We start from the raw sequence: 24,047 nt of genomic DNA, 5'->3' as shown, positions 1-24,047 counted from the left end.
GGGAGTGTCAATACAAACTTAACGACACCCCCAGATTAGATTACATATCGCAGTGTGAACTGATGTAAATACCCATGCAAACCGATTCTGGTGTGGACCAAAAATAGGGCCCTGTGCAACTTTGGTCCGAATGCGATGCAAATTCAGCCATACAATCTGCATGGCTGAATTTGCATCGCATGTTATTTGCACAGCAGTGTGGTGCGAGTAACATGAGGTGTCTGACATCGCATATGTGCGAATCTGCACTAAAAGGTTGTAAATGGATGGACATCTGTTTACATCCACCTGCCCGTAGACCTAACATATAGGTCCATTGCCTCCAATCACAAGCAGGGTAGAAAAAACTGAATGAACACGGGTGCCATAAAAGTGACATTTGTCCTATTTGTCTCCGATTCGACAGAGGATCTGTTCAGGGATCCCCTGCTGATTGGATCAGAGAATGGTCATCCAAAAGGAGCATAAAAGTGTTTTGTTTGATAAGTAGAATACCTGTTGATCCTGCCAGATATCCTGTGAGAGCATAACTTCCTATGCTCTCTGCAGTGTTCTCTTAGGTACTATTTTCTACCCTGCCTAGTTTCCTTCTGAACTACAAAACACCTCCCCCAGTGTAACAGAGAAAAGGAGATTAGGAGGTTTTATGTGGTCCTAGCATACTTCCTTTTTTAGGGTAAAATTGCAGATACTTTATAGCTACAGTTCAGAAAGTGAGCGTTGTCACCCTAGGACAGGAAGTCTGTGCCTGGCAGGATCACCAGGTGAAAATAAACAATTTAAAAAAAGGAAACTAATACATCCACCACATCTTAGAATTTTTAGGCTGCACTACATTGTATTCTGTCTATAATGGCATTTGAGTCCCTGTTCAGCTGACAACTTTCCACCTGGCTCCATCAACTTAAAGATGGAAGTTTGTTGGGGCGGTTGGTTCCAACAAGGCTACCAACGACTTGAGTTTTGTCCAATTCAGTAGGAATGCGGCTAAAACACCAACTGTATATGGCCAGCAAAAGGTGGGTTGTAACACCCCAAATTCCAAAGTGTGCAGAAAGTTCTGATTTACAGCTTGAGTCTCAAAGAGAAAAAGCCAGGACATGAAATGGCCCACTGAGCACCACCCATAAATTATTGTTTTTGACAGGGCAGGCTTTTTAAAGTGATCTGTTATCTAGTAGGCATCCGCTGCATATGCTAGCTGGGGATGGATTCAAACTCTAATCACAAATCGATGGAGACATTGATAAATTTTTGAAATTGTGTCACAATACACACCATACTACTTTGGTGTAAAGGTTACTCTTGAGATGAAAGATCGCTTTAGGCTGGAGCTGTGGATTGATTGTAGGCAATTGTCAAACTTGTGCAACAATCACTGAACATTGGACGTTTGGAAGGAGAGGGTTGGATGTTTGGAAGGAGAGCGTTGGTTGTTTGTAAAGAGAGCGTTGGACGTTTAGAAGGAGAGCGCTGGACGTTTAGAAGGAGAGCGTTGGACGTTTAGAAGGAGAGCGTTGGACGTTTAGAAGGAAAGCGTTGGACGTTTAGAAGGAGAGCGTTGGATGTTTGGAAGGAGAGCATTGGTTGTTTGTAAGGAGAGCGATGGACGTTTGTAAGGAGAGCGTTGGTTGTTTGGAAGGAGAGCGATGGACTTTTGTAAGGAGAGCGTTGGTTGTTTGGAAGGAGAGCGATGGACGTTTGTAAGGAGAGCGTTGGACGTTTAGAAGGAGAGCGTTGGACGTTTAGAAGGAGAGCGTTGGATGTTTGGAAGGAGAGCGTTGGATGTTTGGAAGGAGAGCGTTGGATGTTTGGAAGGAGAGCGTTGGACATTTGGAAGGAGAGCGTTGGACGTTTGGAAGGAGAGCGTTGGACGTTTGGAAGGAGAGCGTTGGACGTTTGGAAGGAGAGCGTTGGATGTTTGGAAGGAGAGCGTTGGATGTTTGGAAGGAGAGCGTTGGATGTTTGGAAGGAGAGCGTTGGACGTTTGGAAGGAGAGCGTTGGACGTTTGGAAGGAGAGCGTTGGATGTTTGGAAGGAAAACGTTGGCTGTTTGGAAGAAGAGTGTTTTGCAGCGCCAGATTACCTAAAAATTACCAACCAGGATCCCTTATGTATGGCCAACTTTCAAGCATTTAGAGTGTATTTGTAAATCTGCCCATACCAGTTTCGTCTGCACTCTTAGTGGAGCTTCACTTCTACTATGAGATTATTTAAGGTCTTGGAAGCCACTGTGCACAAAATAACAAAAGGTTGCTGTTTCATCACTAATGAGGATTGATCATCAGATTGCCCCTTTTGTGTATTGTCAGTAAGCAAGTGACTAAATTGAGCAACCATCATTGTTGGGCAACGCCTAGATCATATTTGTATTAGACTTGCGGAAACAGCACTCTACACAGATCCAGTATATGTCTATATCTAAATAAACCAGCACACCTAACATTTTTTTACAGCCTTTGTCAAGACAAATGACTTAGGGGAAAATCTGACAGAGAGATCTGATTTAGTTCATCTTGCATGCCTAAGTGGAAGATATGTGCTCACTGAACACCTATCTTGCATTATTTATCTTGCTCTTGCTTACATGCTTGCTCTTCCTTATTTTATTAAAGTGATATGAAACACACTCTTTAATTTACATTCTCCTTTCTATTTCTGTATATGGATGGTGGTACTGTTATCATTTTAGTAAAAAAAAAAAAAAACAAAAACATCCAAGTACCTTTTTTCCTAATTGATATACAGCTGTCACATGACGCAGATCTTTCTCAGCCTGTCTACGGGGAAACATAAGCAGGAGGAGTAAAAATAAAAATGTATTTTTTATAAACAGTTTTAAATCATCATACAAATATATATTTGAAATCAAATCTTTATCATTTTGTGTAAATAACATGGTCTGGGCAGATTTTTGCCAGTCACGGCCGGGTGTCACACCCCTCCAGCCTGTCTCTTAGAAAAAAGAGGAGGTAAAGCCTCCATTCATCTACATGTAATATCCTGCCCCAATCGTGGGCATGGAGAAGAAGGGCGGGAGTGAACTGTCATTTACCACTGTGTATACACCCATATGTGTGACTCTACAATCACCCGGCTGCTCAGATGTGATGGGGAGGAAATGCTCAGCATAGAAATTCACTGAAAACTGAGCATGTGCAGGGTTGCCACAACAGCTGCAAAATCCCTAGCTGAATTGGGGACATGAACAGAAGATGGAGATAGGGAGCAGCAGGATCAACCAGGTTTTTTGCGGAATACAGAATGAGTGAGTACGAACAGCATGCTATACACCATTTATTGATAGTTTTTTATGATGTGGGTTTAGTGACACTTTAAATATACTGTAGATATTACTAGATTGGCCTCTGCCTAGCTGCATAAGGGCCTGTTCACACCAGCTGCAGTGGGACTGCATTGGGTGGCTATACCTGCGCAGTCCCACCGCAAGACAAGGCAGCTGGTCGGTTCACCATGTTGAGGTGGTGGGCATTGAAAATATTTTCTGCATGCACTACTTTTTTTTCACAGCAGCGAAGTGTGATGCAGTCTAAGCCCTCGGCACCGTGCTGCGACCAATAGAACTTAAAGGATAAGTTTGCCTTTTGGAACATGTAACATGTTCCAGGTTTCGGAGCCTCTTCGTCCGATCCCTTCCCAGTGTGACAGCAGGCGGGGGGAACCTCTCCCCGCACAACATTTCCTGTGAATAAATAGACAACAACATTGGCCAATATTAAAGCAGGGTTTGGTGCCTCAAGCCAAGGGGGTGGGATTTTATGGGCTAGTCAGGTAGTAAACTTATAGTAAAATTATATAGTAATTTATTGAAAGAAAATAAAATAAAATTCATACAGTAATAATCATCATATTTGTGCCAATGGGTTATAGACCCATGTGAGAGGTGAAAAAGAAAATAAAGTAATAAGTGACAGTGTGAAGGGTGACTTTGATATAGATCTCTGTCTGTAAGTGCTCAGCCAAGTGAGCTGTTTAGAGAGAGACTGTATATCTGAAGCTTCCGACGCATTTCGGCCTGTATTGCCTTTATCAAGGAAGCGAAAGGGCCACCATCTCTGAAAGATATATGGTGGATATATGTTAGAGATTCAATTCTTCAAGAATAATATTTATTTTAAGAGAAAATAAGTGTACACATACTTGTGACTAAAAGTTGGATCCCGGACCTTTCTGTTTGTTCACCCAAAGCTAGTCACACAGGATTTGTTGTGGACTTGCTGTCTGTGGTGTAAAGAATATATGGTATTCAAAATAAGTTTGATTTGCGAGTAAAGAAGGGGATAAATTGCCACGACTTACATGAAAAGTATAGATGCTTTGGTTTATTGTGGTCAAAAGGCTTTTGACCACAATAAACCAAAGCATCTATACTTTTCATGTAAGTCGTGGCAATTTATCCCCTTCTTTACTCGCAAATCAAACTTATTTTGAATACCATATATTCTTTACACCACAGACAGCAAGTCCACAACAAATCCTGTGTGATTAGCTTTGGGTGAACAAACAGAAAGGTCCGGGATCCAACTTTTAGTCACAAGTATGTGTACACTTATTTTCTCTTAAAATAAATATTATTCTTGAAGAATTGAATCTCTAACATATATCCACCATATATCTTTCAGAGATGGTGGCCCTTTCGCTTCCTTGATAAAGGCAATACAGGCCGAAACGCGTCGGAAGCTTCAGATATACAGTCTCTCTCTAAACAGCTCACTTGGCTGAGCACTTACAGACAGAGATCTATATCAAAGTCACCCTTCACACTGTCACTTATTACTTTATTTTCTTTTTCACCTCTCACATGGGTCTATAACCCATTGGCACAAATATGATGATTATTACTGTATGAATTTTATTTTATTTTCTTTCAATAAATTACTATATAATTTTACTATAAGTTTACTACCTGACTAGCCCATAAAATCCCACCCCCTTGGCTTGAGGCACCAAACCCTGCTTTAAGATTAATAATTGGGATGCTGGCTACACCTACCACTTAGGCATCAAGGATCAATCCTTTATTTAACATTGGCCAATATTGGCCACCGTGCTTGACGGCTTGATGTAGTTCTGAATGAGTTATGTGTGCTACATGCAGCAGTCAGTAAAGGAAATTGTTGAAGCCAGCTTGGCCGCAACAAACTATTTAAAGTGATAGTATTCCTGGGGTTAGGCAGGCCATACACGCTGCAAATTTCTTTTTCTGCAGCCACAATTCCCCCATGAACACAGGCAGTGTTGACAGGGGAAATGGCAGTTGTCTTCTCCCGGCGGGGGTGGACGGGGGAAGCCATCCCCACAGGGAGAAGACCGTGATTATTGCTAGCGGCTATAGTAGCCGCTAGCGATAAACTCAAGCGAATCCGGCAGGTTGGTTGTACCCAAGCTGATCAATCGATCAACCTGGTACATTCAGCCTGCCCAATAACGGTTCGAGACTCAAACCATGTATGATTGACCTTAGGCTTTAAATACCTTCTGAGTCTCTGACTTGGAAAAAGTTTGCAAACGAGAACAGGCAGAAGTCTTTCTACTGCATTTGTACCTGGTCAGTATAGGGTACTGTAAAGGGTAAAGGGTCAGCATGGCATTCAGATGACCAGCATTTTCTGGAGTAGATGTCAATAATGGTGGCTTCCATGTTTCTCTGTTTGGTTTCTTTTAAAGCTGTGCTGTCTCCCAGAGGCAGTTTTTTTCCAGTTAAGCAGATAAGGGGATATTAGTGAATGGATGTACTCACACTGGAATATTGAAGGGTAAACTAATGAATTAGTTAAGCTTTACATAACATGAATGGGTCACCTTGTTATTGGAGATAACAGCCCCTTTGTGTTTGTCTAATAGGTTGGATAACTACTGTTGGGAAAAGTGCGCACACACTGTTTTTGTTGGTAACCTGTATTTCCATCAACAGACTCCGCATTCCTTTTTGGGCTTTGCGTTGGTGTGACCTGTTCCCACTGCGAAAATGAAAGCATATTCCTTCCACCTTTGATGTAAGAGGAGTAGGCAGGGGCCCACTGTGAACTGAGATGCCATGCATTCCAGTACTTAGGCTTGAGGTTCTGTGAAGATGTATACAGCTATGTAGGTAACTGTGAATATGCCTGCGTACAACTGTCTGGGGCTATAGTAATCCATGAGTGACCATTTCTGAATCTTCAGAGGCTGCTAAACAGATTTTAACTTCCAACTAGTGAGCCACTGACCTGGAACAAACATGAAGGTATAACGTGTAGTACAGTGGCTTAGTGGTCAGTGCTCCTGTCTTTCACAGTGGCTTAGTGGTCGGTGTTCCAGTCTTTCACAGTGGCTTAGTGGTCGGTGTTCCAGTCTTTCACAGTGGCTTAGTGGTCGGTGTTCCAGTCTTTCACAGTGGCTTAGTGGTCGGTGTTCCCGTGTTTCACAGTGGCTTAGTGGTCGGTGCTCCCGTCTTTCACAGTGGCTTAGTGGTCGGTGCTCCCATCTTTCACAGTGCCTTTGTCATTGGTGCTCCTGCCTTACAGCACTGGGGTCCATAGTTTGAATCCCAGCCAGGACATTGCCTGCATAAAGTTTGCATGTTCTACCTCGTCTAGAATAAACTGTGCTGTGCAGGCGTAGCCCCACTACAAGGGAGGATTTTCAAATTTCCCAGAGTTGGGCTTTAATCTCATTAGGGCGGGGACTGATGGAAACGTACACCATGTAAAGCATTGTGTAAATTGTCAGCACTATAGGTAGGAAGAATAGTTTTGCTCTGCCTGCTTATCAGGAGAGTAGAAGGCAAAAAATGTTTGCTCTCTCTGCCTATCAGGGGAGCATGATCAATAGTTAGGCCTGCTCTATGTGCTCAATGTGCGATTCATGTGGGCTGAGGAAGTGTCACCACTGTTTCCAATGAGGAGGTTCGTTGGACAGAGGAGGAAACCTGGCCAATGACACACTGGCTTTTGTAACTGTGGGTTGGCACTGTGAGAGGTGCATCATGGGATAGGGTATAAAAGCCAAGAGCACATGAAGCAGGGGGTCTTTTGGCAGGAAGCCAAGTCCCAGAAGGAGGGTGACGGCTATCTCCTCTTCTGAAGCTGTGGAAGGTGGTCACAGGCAGTCGGCCTGGTGAACCTGAAAGTGTGGCTGAACCCAGAGGTCCGGTGTAGGCTGACTGGTGGAATTTGGAGGCAACGGTGACTCTGGAAAAACAGTGTCTGTGAGTACAGAGGAACTTGCCCAGGGGTCTGCCAGGAAGGGGACCACTTCAGAGGCTAGAGTCAGTGAACGGGTATCAACACACAGGCAGTGAGAGTAAAGGGGGTGCCAAGTTTAGAACCTTGAAGAGAATATTCAAGCAGGAACAATTAAAGCATCTTCACTTTAGTGGCAGAGTGAAGCAGCTGCTTTGCCGCATTCTACAGTTAGCTGTCCTCAAGACTATGAATAGTTAATAGTTGGAGTATCCCATTCATCCCTTCTCCTATCCAAGTTCTCAATAAAAACACATAAACAACATCCCCTGGATTGATTATTGACTGAGCCAAGAACTTTCATTGCTGTTTATCTGCTGTCCGTTGCTAAGGGTAACCCAGGGGAATCCAGAAAGTGTAATTCTGAGCAGTCCTCTAGGGGTCAGTGCTACACCTGTAATACATTTAAGACTGAATGCTCATCCCTGCATAGTCATTAAAAGAGAAGTATGGGGAAATTTTGTTTAAGAATCATACCTACCTAGATGGGTGCATCTGTCCCCCGTCGGCTCTAAGACTGAGAATGAAGTGATCAAAGACTGCGGATCACTCGGTTCTCAGTGCTCTGTGAGCAGAGAACTGGTGTCTGTCAGTCACCGCTGTCTGCTCTGCCCCCTCCCTTGCAAACTGAACAACCTATTTGCATGTCAGTAATACAGCCCCATTGATTTGCTCTGGGTAGCTCATCAGGTAGTAGGGCCTGGATCAGTCTGACAGATTCAGGGTTTGCATTTTTGAATACCAAACCAGTAATGGCAAATACTGTATTCATATCATCAATTTCGTATAAAGCAACTCCATCCCTACCCGCGTTCTGTGCCGGTTTCCCACGATGCATTCACATCATACTGCCCTTGCGATCTTGGGGGGGGGGCAGTGCTAAGTTAACGACACCCCAAAAGCAGGTCGAAAACACAATGCATTTGTCTGCACCAGATCACATTGGTACAAAATTATGATTATGATTAAGCAAATTATTTTAGTGAAACCCATCAACCATGTTACTGCTTGTCCTGTATCTTGTTTTTTTGATGTTCTAATTGATTTTGTGGTATAAAACTATATTTTCTCTGAGGATTGGAGTGTGGTCATCTCTTTAAACACTTTGCTGTATCCAGACCATGGGCTGGACCTGCACCTGCACTTCCAGAGAGGGGTTTATATTAGTGATCGACTGATATCGGATTTTCCTTGCCCATACCGATATTTTGCCCATTGAATATCGGCAGATATTTTTGTACATTTAAAAAATGTTTTATTTTTTTTTATTTTTACACTTGACAGGTACCGTTGAGGGATCTGGGGGTCTAAAAGACCCCAAACACCTCCTCTGCACTTAAAAGCATTCAAAACAGCTTTGTTTTGAATGCTGTCATTTTTTTTTAATCTGGCGCCGAATACCAGGAAGTGATGTTATGACATCACTTCCGGGTTTTTACATGGAGCCGATCAGAGCCGAATGCGGCTTTGATCTGGTCTTCTCTTCGGTGGCCGTGCAGGCTGGTTGCCTGGGTCTCCCGTCCCGCGGAAGGCGGCGGGAGGGGGGTGGGGCGTCCCCTCCCGCTCCTTGTAATGACAGCCGAGCAGCTTCTCAGCCGCATCGGTTGTCATTACAAGACAGCCCACCGTCGGCTATGGACGCCGGTACCGGGGTGATGCCTCTAGCTGCAGGCATCAATCCAATACAAGCACTTAACTGAAAAATGTGCAATATTAGTAACCTCAGGGGCTGATTCCGATATATCGGGGAAAGTGCAGATCGGCCCTCGATATATCGGCTTTGCCGATAATCGGTCAATCCCTAGTTTATAACACCTGGAGCTGATTTGTTATCCCCATTGTTGCTACAAAAGTATTATGCAATGTGGTTGCAGTGCGTTTCCAAAAGTAGTTCATGCACTACTTTCGGTGTAGCGTGGTGCGATTTCAGCCCATTCACATACTGTTCCTAGTGTGAACGGGCCCTTATTCACACTTGAGCATAAGTGTAGCCCTAGGATTTAGATGATTTGTGTTTCTCTGTGCTCTTTGTAGTACAGAAGCAGAATCTTGCATTTTTTGTTCACATATGGCGCTTTTCCACTGCATGGAACCGAATGGTTCGGCACGCTTTTGTGCTTTTCCACTGCTGGTACCGCATGGTATAGTGTCGGAACGGTTTGGTACGGTACGGCGGCGCTTTTCCACTGCATGGAACCGAACGGTACGGTACGGTACGGCTCTGAAAAAACAGTACCTACTCGATTGTGGTTCCAACAGGTACCATAACTGGTACCATATCCCACAATCCTTTGTATGCAGTCACTTCTAGCCACTGATTGGTCAGAGAATCCCACCCACCCCGTTGTTATCCCACCCACTTAACTTTAGTACTACTTTAGTGGAAAAGCAAACCTATACCGTACCGTACCGAACCGTTCCAACACCGTACCATGCGGTACCAGCAGTGTAAAAGCAAACCGGGCCAAGCAGGGCCGAGTAGAGCCGAGCCGGTACTTGCAGTGGAAAAGTGCCAATAGACTTAAATGGGAGCAGAGTTTTGCAGAAGATGGGAATTTTTGAGTGGCCACTAGAACAGGAATAATGGGCAAATCCTCCAGTCGGGGCACTAGCTCTGGTGACCCTGGTTGATAACCAGAGTTTCCCTTTGGAGGGATTTCCTCTCTCTTCCTGTTTTAGCTATGGGACAGGAAGTAAAGAAAAATCTCTCCAATGGGACACAGATGGTTAAAGAAAAAAAAAACCTGATGGGTTATAATCATTATTTACTCTATTCAAGTGGAAAAAAGTTTTGCCTTTAGTTCTGCTAGACTTGGAAGGTTTACTAGAATATACAGTAATACCATTTGCTGAATTTGTTTGTGAACGGCAGCTGGTGTTTTACTTTTTATTGGCCATTTACAGTGGTTAGCTTTTCATTCTACTTCCCTTAACAGTGTCTATTATTTGCTTTGTTGTAGCCTCAGATACATAAGGATGTGGTCTCTACATTTTTATTTTTATTTCAGCTACACACTATAGGATTGCGATCAGCTTAATATAAATATTCTTATCAATGTATGCTGTTATAAAAAAAAAAAATAGTAAATGTATTTTTAACAAGTCTATACATTTACCAACTATAGATTCCAAGCCAGCCATTTAGGAAGTAATGAAGTAATTTGATCAACAAGACAGCCTTAGAAATTGCATTTCCAGGAGAGATTAGCAATGATAGCCCACTTTTTTCTCAGCATAAGTTTAAAAGAAATTGTGCTGAAAGAAATGTCAAGGCTACCATTACAAACTTTTCTGAAAATGCTATTTGCCTGGGTCAGGCTTTTAGAAGGATCTTAGGCTTGTAGGCTTCTTGGAGCACAAGTTTCCTTTGATGCAAGTCTGTAACCTAGCAAATAGCGATTGTATAATTCGTTGTATTTTGGCATTCACTTAAGCCTAGTACAGACGATGGGATTATCAGACGAAAGATCGTCCGTTTTTTTTTGCATTGCCAGTCTCTATATCGAAACCGAATAGGTTATTAAAGTATGAAAATTCCTGTACGGCAGAATAAAAATTTGGAAGTGATGTAATGTATTTGTATTGTATTTTCGGACGAAAACTGTACTGATTAACCACTTTACCACCGGAGGATTTTGCTGTCTTACATCTGGGCCACTTTTTGCGATTCGGCACTGTGCGACTTTAACTGACAATTGCGCGGTCGTGCAACGCTATACCCAAATTAAATTGATGTCTTTCTTCCCCACAAACAGAGCTTTCTTTTGGTGGTATTTGATCACCTGTGCCATTTTTACTTTTTGCGCTATAAACAAAAAAAGAGCGTACATTTTGAAAAAATAACAATATTTTTCACATTTTTTTATATGAAATTCCCTCCCCAAAAAAATGTAAAAATCTAAATTTTTTAACATTTTAGGCCAATTTGTTTTCTGCTACATATGTTTGGTAAAAAAAATTGCAATAAGCGTATTTTGATTGGTTTGCGCAAAAGTTATCGCAGCTACTAACTACGGGAAATTTATGTCATTTTTATTGTTTTTTTTTTTAACTAGTAATGGCGGCGATCTGCGATTTTTTTTTTTTTTTGCGGGACTGCGACATTGCGGTGGACAGATCAGACCCTTGACTGACATTTTTGACACTTTTGGGGGTACCAGTGACATTACTACAGTAATCAGTGCTATAAATATGCACTGTTACTGTAAAAATGACACTGGCAGGGAAGGGGTTAACTTTTATTGGTGATCAAGGGGTTAATGTATGCCTGGTGCTTGGTGCTGGTGCTTGTGTGTGGGGGGAGGGGACTGTGTGACACAGGGACAGATCGCAGGTTCAGCTATGCTGAATCCTGCAATCTGACCCTGCCTGTCACTTAGGAGATCCGCCCACTTTGTTTACACAAGCAGTCGGATCTCCACACTCGATCCCCGACGATCGGGGAAGAGCGGCGGTGATCACCGGCTCTCTTCCCCTGGCGCGACTCCCGCTGTGACTGAAAACAGCGGGAGCGAGCCTCCGGCGGCGCGCGCGTGCCGCCGAGAGAGGGGAATGTCTGGTGACGTAGGTCTACGTCGCCAGACTATGACGAGCCACTGTGCCACAGTAGCAGCACAGTGAGCAGTGTTAAAGTGGTTAAATAAAAATTTTACGATCTGGTATCATGTTTGTCCCTTCGGAAAATTTCAGGCGAAAGTAACGATCAGATTATTTTACAGTCTCTTCGAAAGTGATATTTTTTGTACGATATTCTGATCGTGTTTATGGGGCTTTAGTTGCATGTGGCTAAGATGTAGACTACTAGAGGAAGAATCTCTAAAATGGAATATTCAGTACAATCATGAAAATGAGAATCTGCAGGTCAGTTCAAACCTTAAAACGTTTAAATGTACTTGGCTGTTGAAGCCTAGGTTCTGAAGAACAGAGACATCTCTGAATATCTGATACCTAGAATGCTAAAAGCTAGAACGTCTATTTCTCGCAAGGTCTATCATCAGACATAGAAGGCATATTTCACTTGATGCGAGCCAAGGATTTCTCTGTGGGATGAATCCTTTCTTTCCTGCAGCTGGGTCTGGACCAGACTTTGATTCTCAGCACTATTACCGATCAGGTTTTGCCCTTTCTACCCTGTTCCAAAGACTGCTGGCCCTCTACTTCTTGATTAGAACTTTTGTTCAAGGAGTCTTCCATGTGGCTTTCCCCTTCTGTTCTAGTGTGGTTCCATGGGGCCTGAATCTGGCTCCTTCTGCGCTTAAGAAACCACCATATGAACCTATTAGAGACATTCCTCTCTCTACTCCCACACAAAAATTGTGTTTCTTAAAGCTATCACCATTGCGAGGCAAGTGGTTGACGTGGCGGCATTATTCCTCATATTCCCTTTCTAGTTTTGCATAGGGACATGGTAGTGTTAAGGCCTAGGACTTCCTTCCTGCCCAAGATAGTATGTCAGGGGTCTTTAAACTTTCTGAGCAAAGGACAAGTTTACTGTCCTTCAGGATTTAGGGGCCAGACTGTGGCTAGTGGGAATAAGCCATGTTTAGTTTTAATGGGAGGAAGTGTGCCCCATTATTGGTACCAGTGTAAGGAATAGTGCCTCATCATTGAAGTCAAGTGGAGGAACACTGCCCCACTGTTGGTATCTGTTTGAGGAATAGTGCCCCAAGGGCTGAATACAGGCAAAGGGCCACATCTGGCCCCTGGGCCGCAGTTTGGAGACTGCTGGTTTATGCCTTTCCCTTAAACCAGGGCCTTGTCCTTCCATCTTTCTTTCTGGCTGCAGTCCACCAAAAATAAATTGCCTTCCATTGTCTGGATGTGGTTGGGACTGTGCCAATCTATCTCACAATCACTGCTTCTTTTAGGATTGATTCCCATTGGATCTGAAAAAGCGCATCGGCTTCTCATTCCACCGTTCTGTAGATGGCTCAGATAGACCATCACCCAAGCCTATGTTCTCAAAGATCTGGTCCTACTCCTTTCTTTAAAGGTACAGATCTGGGAGTGCTTCTTGGGCTTTTTGGCAATAAGCAAAGGTTTCCCACCACCTGGTCTTTTGTTCTTTTGACTGATGCCACCTTTGAGCATAAAACCATGCAGGTGGCTCTTTGAGCTGCAGCTGGACCCCAGTCCTGTTTTTTTTTTTCTTGAACCTTTTAGGGTTTGTTGTGTTTCCTAGCAGCTGGACTGCTTTTGGACATCCCCAAATTTAATAACGTTCTGTGTCCTTCAAGGACAAGAACAAAAATTAGATTTTTGTACCCTCCGTAAAATCTTTTTCTTAGAGTCCTTAAGGGCAAAAGGACAGAATCTATGTAAAGGTGCCCCTCTGACCAACTGTTACCTTGACAGCATTCCTTCACAGTTTCTTTTCCTGCCTCAGCGGGCGAAAATACCCAATGCTACAGAGTATATGGGAGCATGTGACCTCCTTCTATGTGACAATGCATGGGTCTGGCAAACAGTTACCAGGCTCAAGCACCGTTGCATGACAGTGGGAGTGACATTACTGCCCCCTTAACATCCGAACATGGAGATCCTGGTGCCAGATGTGATAAAGGGAAAGAGCAGTAGCAAGGTGAGTGTTAATGGGTTGAGCGCTCCCCTTCACACAGTCATTGACCCGAAAGGACAAGATGATGTTTCTCTTTGGGACCTCATGTACACTGGTTCTTTTTTAAGCTGCTCCTAGGGGTCTCTAGGGTTTTTTTTTTTCCTGCCTCTAAGTGCCCCTGCAAGTGGCCTGTGTCCATGCAGAGGCAAGAAAAAAAAAAACAATGCCAGTGCATCCAGCAGCAGCAGAGTTTTGCAGAGAAAACGCTTGATGCTTCTAAATGCATCTAAACGCATGTTGAGCATTCATTCATTTCAATGGCCAGAATACATTTTTATTCTGGTAAAGGAAATGAATAAACACCCAAGTGCTTGACACCTGTAAACATGCCTAAATGCATGACTGCTGATAAGCATAGGCACGTTTTAACCAGTTATTACAAAGCAAAAAGCCTTGCCCCCCAGAAAAGACACACAGACTTATTTAAGTTGGAATTAGAGTCCATTCACACTGCCGCGACTTGTGAGGCGACTTGTGTGCCCTCAAGTCGCCCCAAGTCGCTTGACATAACAAAAGCAATGTTAATCAACGAGTGCCATCTTAATTGGCACTACTGAAGTCGCTCCGACTTCTGAAAAGGGTCCTGTACTACTTTGAGGCGACTTGTATCCAACTTGTCCCATATACTTCAATGGGAGTCGCCTCCTTATCTTATTTGAAGCGACTTGTGATCCGACTTTCCATTAAAATGGTCTTGAACCAGAAAAAAATATAATTTTTCTTAGAATTATTAGTAGCACAGGCATAGGGCTCCTCTCCACCTGGGCGTTTTTCTTGCAGGCATTTATCGAGCATTTTTGGAGGCAGCCATGACTTTTTAGTGTCTGGGGGGTCTAAAAGGTGTACCTGTGAAGTTTCAGCTCTGTAGCATGTCCAGAACCAGAAAAAAAGATAATTTTTCTTAGAATTTTTAGTAGCACAGGGATATGGCTCCGCTCCACCTGGGCGTTTTTGTTGCAGGCATTTATCGGGCATTTTTTGGGCATCTTTGGAGGCAGACATATCCCTGTGCTACTAAAAATTCTAAGAAAAATTATATTTTTTTCTGGTTCTGGACATGCTACAGAGCTGAAACTTCACAGGTACACTTTTTAGACCCCCCCAGACACTAAATCCAAAGAAATCTCATTTTTTTTTTCAATAATTTTTTTAATAATTGGCTCTCTATCAAAAACAACAATTTTTAAGAAATTTTTTTTGTGTGATTGAGCATTACCCAGAACCATCATATTCTGATTGGCCAAATACAAAGTCGTCTATCATACAAGTCGCGCTGAAAGTCGCGCTAACAAGTCGCCCCTTATGAGGCGACTTAGAGGTCGCGGCAGTGTGAACCGGCTCTGAGGGCAAGGCCCCAGCTTTATTGAACTTACCAACTGTAACAATATTCAAAATACCACATAACAATGCCAGCCACAGATATATTGTGAGCATCCATAACAAAACACAGATAGTCCAATAGGCCTGTCTGAATCATCAGTGTGATACAGGCATTAAACTGATCCCAGACTTAGACTTGAGGGCATGGCACATAAAGCAATATCCATCGCTGACAAGGTAAAACTGCCAATAAAGCTGTGACAAAACTCACAACAGGCGGTTGGGCGGGCAACTCTTGTGACGTCAGAATGGGTCGCGTCGCCTTTTCCAGAGTTCAGGCTCCACTAAGGCACCTTGTGCCTTAGTGGCCAATCCCATCAGAGCCACCTAAACTCCCTGTTTTAGATCAATGCTCACATAGCTGCCAAGCTTCCAGCAACCAAGGCTCCCTTTCCCTAGGAGGGAAGGATGGGGGTCAAGGGGCCTTCATTACACACTTTTACAAGCGTCAGGCGGAGGAAAGGCTTCTAGGAGAGTTGTCAATACGTCCTGTGTGCATAAGTCCTTATACTTGCAGGTCTGCTTCACACCCCCAGCCTTGACAGTGAAAGGGAAGTCGCTCACTCATCAGCTCATTTTTGCCACTCTGCTTTCTTCTACTATCAGCAAACTCCTTGTCAGGACATATCATTGGCTTCTTGTACAGCTTTTCCCTTTCTTAATCTTAACCTTTCCTTTCTTAACAGCTTCAACTCTTCTGGGAAGGCTGTCCACAAGGTTTAGGAGTGTGTCTATGGGAATGTTTAATCATTCTTCCAGAAGCGCATTTGTGAGGTCAGGAACTGATGTTGGAGAGAAGGCGTGACTCGCAGTCTCTGCTCTAATTCATCCCTAAGGCCCCTTTCACACAGGGGAGTCCGTTGGCGGACTCAGTTTTTCTCAGCGGGGGATCGATCCGCCAATCCCCCACTGAGCAGGCAGATGGCAGCTCTGTCTCCACGCTGTGTGTGGAGACAGAGCTGTCAGGTCGCCGCTGTTCTCTATGGAGGAATCGGATGAGAATGGACAGACGGTCAGTTCTCATCCAATCCGATCTGTTGAACGGATGGAAAATGGGGTTTCCATCTGTCCAGATTTGACGGATCGTATGTCAGTGAACATGTCTCCCCAGACATCCAATGCCCTATAGCAGTGATGGCAAACCTTGGCACCCCAGATGTTTTGGAACTACATATCCCATGATGCTCAATTACGATGCAGAGTGCATGAGCATCATGGGAAATGTAGTTCCAAAACATCTGGGGTGCCAAGGTTCGCCATCACTGCCCTATAGAGATGCATGGAGCATCCGTTCAGATCCGCCAAAAAAAACGGACAGGAGGATCTGAACGGTCCGCCTGTGTGAAAGGGGCCTAGGGCGTTCTTTTGGGTTGAGGTCAGGATTCTGTGAATGCCAGTCAAGTTCCTCCTCCCCAAACTTACTCATCCATGTCTTTATGGACCTTGCTATGTGCACTGGTGAGCAGTCATGTTGGAACAGGAAGGGGCCATCCCCAAACTCTTCCCATGAAGTAGGGAGCATGAAATTGTCCAAAATGTCTTGATATGCTGACACCCTAAAAGTTCCCTTCACTGGAACGAAGGGGCCAAGCCCAACCCCTGAAAAACAACCCCACACCATAATCCCTCCTTCACCAAATGATTTAGACCAGTGCACAAAGCAAGGTCCATAAAGACATGAATGAGCGAGTTTGGGTTTGACTGACTTCATCCCAATACAACACTTTTAGGATGAATTAGAGCGGAGCCAGGCCTTCTCGTTCAACATCAGTGCCTGACCTCACAAATGCGCTTCTGGAAGAATGGTCAAACATTCCCATAGACACATTACTAAACCTTGTGGACAGCCTTCCCAGAAGAGTTGAAGCTGTTATAGCTGCAAAGGGTGGGCCAACTCAATATTGAACCCTACGGACTAAGACAGGGATGCCATTCAAGTTCATGTGCGTGTAAAGTCAGGCGTCCCAATACTTTTGGTATTATAGTGTATTTACCTGGTTGATGTAATGTAATAGCTGGAGTCCAGCGTTGACTTGTAGTGACGTCCTCTGGCATTCCTAATCTGTGACCGGATGTCTCTTTCAATGTCAATGTTTCATTGTAAGTAGGTGTGGGTTACTGTTTATAGTGAGAAATGTTTGCAGAGTTCATGTAGTGGAAGGAAACATTGCTTTTGTTGTAGATACAAAAAGGAAGTGTGATGTGTATGTTTTCTTTTACTTTTCCCTGAATATTGATTTTTATCTTAAGAATTCAGAGTTCCCTCTCTGCTACCAAAGTGTATGTGTTTTTCTATTTGTGCATATTTAGGTTGTTTGGTCTGAGGCTCACCTTTTTTCACAGGAACATTGCATGCACAGGCTCCTGCAGATAAGTCTTTCCACTTTCTGCCTGTATCTTCATATGGGCTGTCTGGAAGCTACAGGGCTTGTAAATTAACTAAAAGAGTGCTCATTAGCGCCCCCCCCCCCCCCCAGCTCATTGAGAACTACAAGCAGTCTGCTGCAGTGACAGATGGTACTTTCTGTTTTTTTCTTTCACGGATCACTGTGAATGAATGACGTACCTGTGTGGGCGGAGCCACGCACATGCATGCCATTTCTAAGATGTGACAGGGAGGGGGTTTATAAATAAGGGTGCAATATGCAACATACTCCTAAAGGTGAGCCTATCTAACCGCTTCAGCTTTCTTCGTGACCAGGCCATGTTTTGCGATACGGCACTACGTTACTTTAACAGACAATTGCAAAATGGTGCGTCACTGTACCCAAATAAAATGTATGTCCTTTTCCCCACAAATAGAGCTTTCTTTTGGTGGTATTTGATCACCTGTGGTTTTTATTTTTTGCGCTATAAACAAAAAAAGAGCGACCATTTTGAAAAAAAAAAGCTATAGTTTTGACTTTCTGCTATACAACATATCCAATAAAAAAATCTAATTTCTTCATAAATTTAGGTCAGTATGTATTCTGCTACATATTTTTGGTTAAAAAAACCCAATAAACATATATTGGTTTTCACAAAAGTTATAGCGTCTACAAACTTTAGGATATATTTAAAGAATTTTAATTTATTCATTTTACTAGTAATGGCAGTGATCAGCGACTTATAGAGGGATGCTAACTGAGACTTTTGACACATTTGTGGAGACCAGTGACACTAATACCGTAATCAGTGCTAAAAATAAGCACTGTCACTGTCACTGTACTAATGACACTGGCTGGGAAGGGATTAACATCAGGGGTGATCAAAGGGTTAAATGTGTGCCTAGCTAGTGTTTGTGTACTGTGGGCAGAGTTGTATAAAGTACTCAAAACCCATACTTGAGTAGAAGTGGAAGTGCTCGATCAAAAAGTGACTTGAGTAGAAGTACTAAAGTATTCAACATTTTTTGTACTTAAGTATTGCAAGTAGTTTTTTTAAACATTTTGCTACTCAAGTACTGAAAGTAGAAGTACAAGTACTGTGTTATGTAGTTATTAAAGAAATAAGTCAAAAGTTTGAACATCATATTGTTTTTTATTATTTCAAATGCAGCTTTTATTTATACATACAGTAGCATTTATTTTCGTATGCGCTGATAATACACATGTTTTGAGCTTCATGAAACCTGCCTTCTACTGCTCTGGCAGTGGTAATTTTTATAATAGTAACGAGTAACTATGCAGCACAAAAAAAATATATTGGAGTAGAAGTATTGAAATCATTGAAAAAATGTAGTGAAGTAAAAGTGGAAGTAGGAGAAAATAATTCTACTCTAGGAAAGTACAGATACCGCCTTTCGGTACTTAAGTACAGTAGTGAAGTAGTCCTACTTAGTTACTATACATCTCTGACTGTGGGGGAGGGGCTTTTACTAGGGGAAGGCATGGATCCATGTCCCTTCTTTGCAGGAACACAGGATCCATGCCTTCCCTACTGACAGAACAGGGATCTGCCTTGTTTACATAGACAGACTGCCATTCTGCCTTTGTACTGAACGATCGGCGGGTACAGGCGGATATCGAGTCTGTGGTACCCGCTGATCTGCTCCTGCTGTGCATAATCACAGTGGGAGCGGACTGCATGTTGCGCGCATTCGCACCCGCTACCTTAAAGTGCAGGTTTACATATCTATATATGATCCTGTGCCCAGCCACACCCCTGTATTAGTAACACTGCTATCGGGCGGTCGGCAAGTGATTAAAGAGATACTAGTTTGTTTATTTTTTTTCCACTGGGGTTCAGCTTTAGGCCCCTTTCACACTATCCGTCCGTCGGACGGATTCCGTTTTTCTCAGCGGGGGATCGAGTCGCCAATCCCCGCTGAGCAGGAGGATGACAGCTGTCAGTTCCCCATGCATCTCTATGGGGGAAATCGGATGGGAACGGACCGTCGGTCTGTTCTCATCCGATCCCATCCGATCCAATAGGGTTTCCATCCGTCCAGATTTGACGGATCGGATGTCAGCGGACATGTCTCCGCTGACATCCGATCCCCCATAGAGATGCATGGGGGGACCATTCAGATCCGCCAAAAAAACGGACAGGCGGATATGAACGGTCCGCCTGTGTGAAAGGGGCCTTAAACATTTTACCAGTTAACTGTTCATAAGAAGCAGCTGTTTTATCACAGACTGTGGCCAGCCAGTTAATGTTACTAATTGTCCTAATAAAGTAATAATCCTTTGTAAAACTGACAATGGGAATGATTGGTTCTTAATAAAACTGCTGTTTTGTCTTTTCCTCCAGTTTCTAGATATCAGCCAGCAGAGATAGTGGATATGTTGGATTAGCTTGTTTAAATTTTGTATTTGGTTATGGTCGTCGGATACCTAATGTTTGCAATTTTATTTTACAGCGGTGCTGGATGATGAAAGGCTCACAGCAGAGGAGATGGATGAGAGGAGACGTCAAAACGTAGCCTATGAATACCTGTGCCATTTGGAGGAAGCAAAGAGGTATGGAAAACCAATGATTTAAATGTCATGAAACTCTAAGAAGACAACACTTTCCTTTGCCAATTATTAGCGAATCCTTTAAATACTACTCCCATGTAAACCACTCACTGATGTATAATTAGTGGTCTCTGCTCCAGTCTGTAAGCTAAAGGATAACTGCAGGCATTTTTTAGACAATTTTGGATAGGAAGGTTCCCCCTCCCTTTCTCCTAGTGACCGTGGTCACTGAGAGTGAGCGTCCCAAATTTGGGCTTGTGACCAGTACTGGAATAGAGGGGTGGTGCCTGGTGACCACCGGGGATTCCCTCACTTTGGAGGCATTTGCTCTCACTTCCTGTTATAGCTGTTGGACAGGAAAAAGAGAAAAATTTCTACATTATAACCCTCCCTTAAGCCCCGTACACACGTACCGATCGTCGGCCGAACGATCGTCCGTCTTTTGTCCAAGGGCTGTCGTGTCTGTTGAAAAGTGCAAAAGACTGCACACAAATTTTGTCGGCCAACAACAGCCGACTGCAGAAGTGATGTCATGTGATGGTTAACTTTCCTTGTCATTTTTCTTTTCTGAGCATGCTCAGTCTTGCAAATCTGCTGTCTGTTGGCCGAATTCTGTACTGACTGGCGAACAATCGGCCGTTCTGGTGTCGGCATACAAAAATTTTAATGCTTGCACGACAGATTCTGTTCGGCCGAAAGTGCGCTGTCGGAAGCATCATACTAACAAGCCGAAAATCGGCCGATCGGTCCGATTGTCCAAAATGGAAAAAGGTTTGCCTTCATTTCTATTTTATAAGTATAAATAATAGTATATATAAACCATAACAATAAACTTCTCTTATTTGCTCCCAATTTGTTTTTTTTTTGTTTTTGTTTTTTTTTTCAGTTTGAAAAAAAAATGGGCAGGAGAAAATAATACGGGGGGAAGAGAGAACAGTACAAAGGGGACAGGAGAGAATAGTAGGTGCATCCGGAAAGTATTCACAGCGCTTCACTTTTTCCACATTTTGTTATGTTACAGCCTTATTCTAAAATGGATTAAATTCTTTATTATCCACAGAATTCGACAAACCATAATCCATAATGACAACATGAAAGAAGTTTCTTTGAAGTCTTTGCAAATTTAAAAAAAAAAAAACAGCCTTTGCCCAATACTTTGTTGAAGTACCTTTGGCACCAATTACAGCCTTGAGTCTTTTTAAGTATTATTCTACAAGCTTGGCACACCTATTTTTGATCAGTTTCTCCCATTCATATTTGCAGGACCTCTCAAGCTCCATCAGGTTGGTTGGGGAGCATTGGTACACAGCCATTTTCAGATCTCTCTAAAGATGTTCAATCAGGTTCAAGTCTGGGTTCTGGCTGGGCCACACAAGGACATTCACAGAGTTGTCCCGTAGCCACTCGCCACTCCTTTGTTATTTTGGCTGTCTGCTTAGGGTCGTTGTCCTGCTGGAAGATGAGCCTTCGCCCCAGTCTCAGGTCCAGAGCGCTCTGGAACAGGTTGTTTATCAAGGATGTCTCTGTACATTGCTGCATTCATCTTTCCCTCGATCCTGACTAGTCTCCCAGTTCCTGCCACTGAAAAACATCCTCAGAACGTAATGCTGCCACCACCATGCTTCACTGTAGGAATTGTATTGACCAGGTAATGAGCGGTGCCTGGTTTCCTCCAGACACGATACTTACCATTTAGGCCGAAGAGTTCATTCGTTATTTCATTACAGACAATTTTGTTACTCATGGTCTGAAAGTCCTTCAGGTGCCTTTTGGCAAACTCCAGGCGGGCTGTCATGTGCCTTTTACTGAGGAGTGGCTTCCGCCTGGCCCCTCTACCATACAGGTATGATTGGTGGAGTGTTGCAGAGATGGTTGTTCTTCTGGAGGGTTTTCATCTCTCCACAGAGTAACACTGGAGTGACCATCGGGTTCTTGGTCACCTCCCTGACTAAGGCCCTTTTCCCCTGATTGCTCAGTTTGGCCAGGCAGCCCACTCTAGGAAGAGTCCTAGTAGTTCCAAACATCTTCCATTTACAGATGACGGAGGCCACTGTGCTCATTGGGTCCTTCAATGCTGCAGAAGTTTTCATGTACCCTTCCCCAGATCTGTTTCTCGATACAATCCTGTCTTGGAGGTCTATAGACAATTCTTTGCACTTCATAGCTTGGTTATAGAGAGGTGCGCTTCATGGGATCTTATATAGACAGGTGTGTGCCTTTACAAATCATGTTCAATCAACTGAATTTACCGCAGGTCGACTCCAGTCAAGTTGTAGAAACATCTCAAGAACGATCAGTGGAAAGATGCACCTTAGCCCAATGTAGAGCGCCATGGCAAAGGCTGTGAAAACTTATGTACATGTGATTTTTTTATTTTTAAGAAAATTTGCAAAGATTTCAAACAAACTTCTTTTACGTCATTATGGCGTATTGTTTGTAGAATTTTCAGGAAAAAAATGAATTTAAACCATTTTGGAATAAGGCTGTAACATAAGAAAATGTGGAACAAGTGAAGCGATGTGAATAATTTCCGGATGCACTGTAAGTCCCCGTTCACACTGGGGCGACCTGTCAGGTGACCTGGTCGCCTGACAGGTCGCCTGGCATAGAGAAGCTGTGGATCCGTTCTAATAGGAGCGACACAAGTCGCTCCGACTTAGAAAAAGGGTCCGGAGCTTCTTTGGGGCGACCCGGAGCGACCTGCATAGACTTCAATGTTATGAGGTCGCCCTGTGAAGTCGGATCGCCCCAGTGTGAACGGGGCCTAAAAGTTTAAACCTTGCTTATTTATATATTTCGAGTGTATTTCGCTGTGTGCTTGGAAATCAACTTGACATATCTGCATAGGAAGAGGGACAACCACACAATGCAGTTAAAAACCTAAATGATGCAGTACTTCCTGTTCGTTTCACAATGTATTAGATGTAGACAGTCACATGGACGTTATTCACATCCAGCAGATAAATGATTATTAATGCAGCATTATTCAGTATCTCTGTTGGTTTTTGTTTGGGCAGCTATGTTTTTACTGTTAGAAGTTAATGACTCTTATCGTGTTACTCGCTCAGCTGGGAGTGAGTGTGGAATTCTGGGGTCAGCATTCTACTGTGACCTCCCATCTTTCACCACAAGAATACGGACACAGTGACACAGCACAGAAAGTTGTTATGATTACGCTTCTTTATCGCATTACCTAGAAGATTATAACTTTTTTCATACTTTAGGCCCCATTCACACTTTGCGATTGGTCACAATTCCACCTATAATTCCAAATTGCATGGCAATTGCAGCAGAACATGCAACGCACGTTTGGGTTTCATTATCCTTCAATTTCATCGCAAACGTGATGCGATTCTGCTGCAGCTCCTGTGCGGCATTCTTGGCAAACTGCGCATTTAAAAACTACGTGAAGCTTGTCCCCAAAAAAGAGCAGGAGCTTCTTTTCAGGCGACAAATTCACATAGGGTAGCCCACACAAGTGAATAGGGCTGGTCTTATGCAACATGCAGAATCGTGTGACAGTTGTGCTTTGAAAATTGCGTAGCGGAAACACTCATTCCCGTTACATGATATGTGGATAGGGGCCATAGTGTGGTGCGGGAAACCCGTGGTCCGTGTGCATTTCCAGTTAGCGGTGTACCGATACTGGTATCACTGTTGATACTAAGCATTTCAGCGAGTACTTGTACTCATGCAAATGCTCTGATACTAAAACCGATACTTTTTGCAATTTCATTGCAACTTGCATTGACTTCTGTTAAATGAAGTCGCAAGCCACAATGAAATCGGAGGTCCAGTTTGCGCTGATCTGCGGCTTTGAAATCACGCTGATGTTAAGCTTTTTCCAAATCTCATTGGTGTGAACACTGA

General features: G+C 43.4%; 1 protein-coding gene across 1 annotated transcript in view; it reads left to right on the top strand.

Moving 5' to 3' along the window:
- The window catches only part of IQGAP1 (IQ motif containing GTPase activating protein 1), a 284,753-nt gene that overhangs the window by 70,649 nt on the left and 190,057 nt on the right, over window positions 1-24,047 (top strand). The window contains exon 2 of the mRNA XM_082253376.1: window positions 20,081-20,180. Coding sequence (XP_082109502.1) covers window positions 20,081-20,180 — 100 coding nt within the window. The remainder of the gene's footprint in view (window positions 1-20,080; window positions 20,181-24,047) is intronic.

The sequence above is a fragment of the Pelophylax lessonae genome, assembly GCF_965119305.1.
Source record: "Pelophylax lessonae genome assembly, chromosome: 4".
In the NCBI taxonomy this organism is placed as follows: domain Eukaryota; kingdom Metazoa; phylum Chordata; class Amphibia; order Anura; family Ranidae; genus Pelophylax; species Pelophylax lessonae.
Note: the sequence above shows the minus strand (reverse complement) of the source record. Positions and strands in the feature narration are given on the sequence as shown.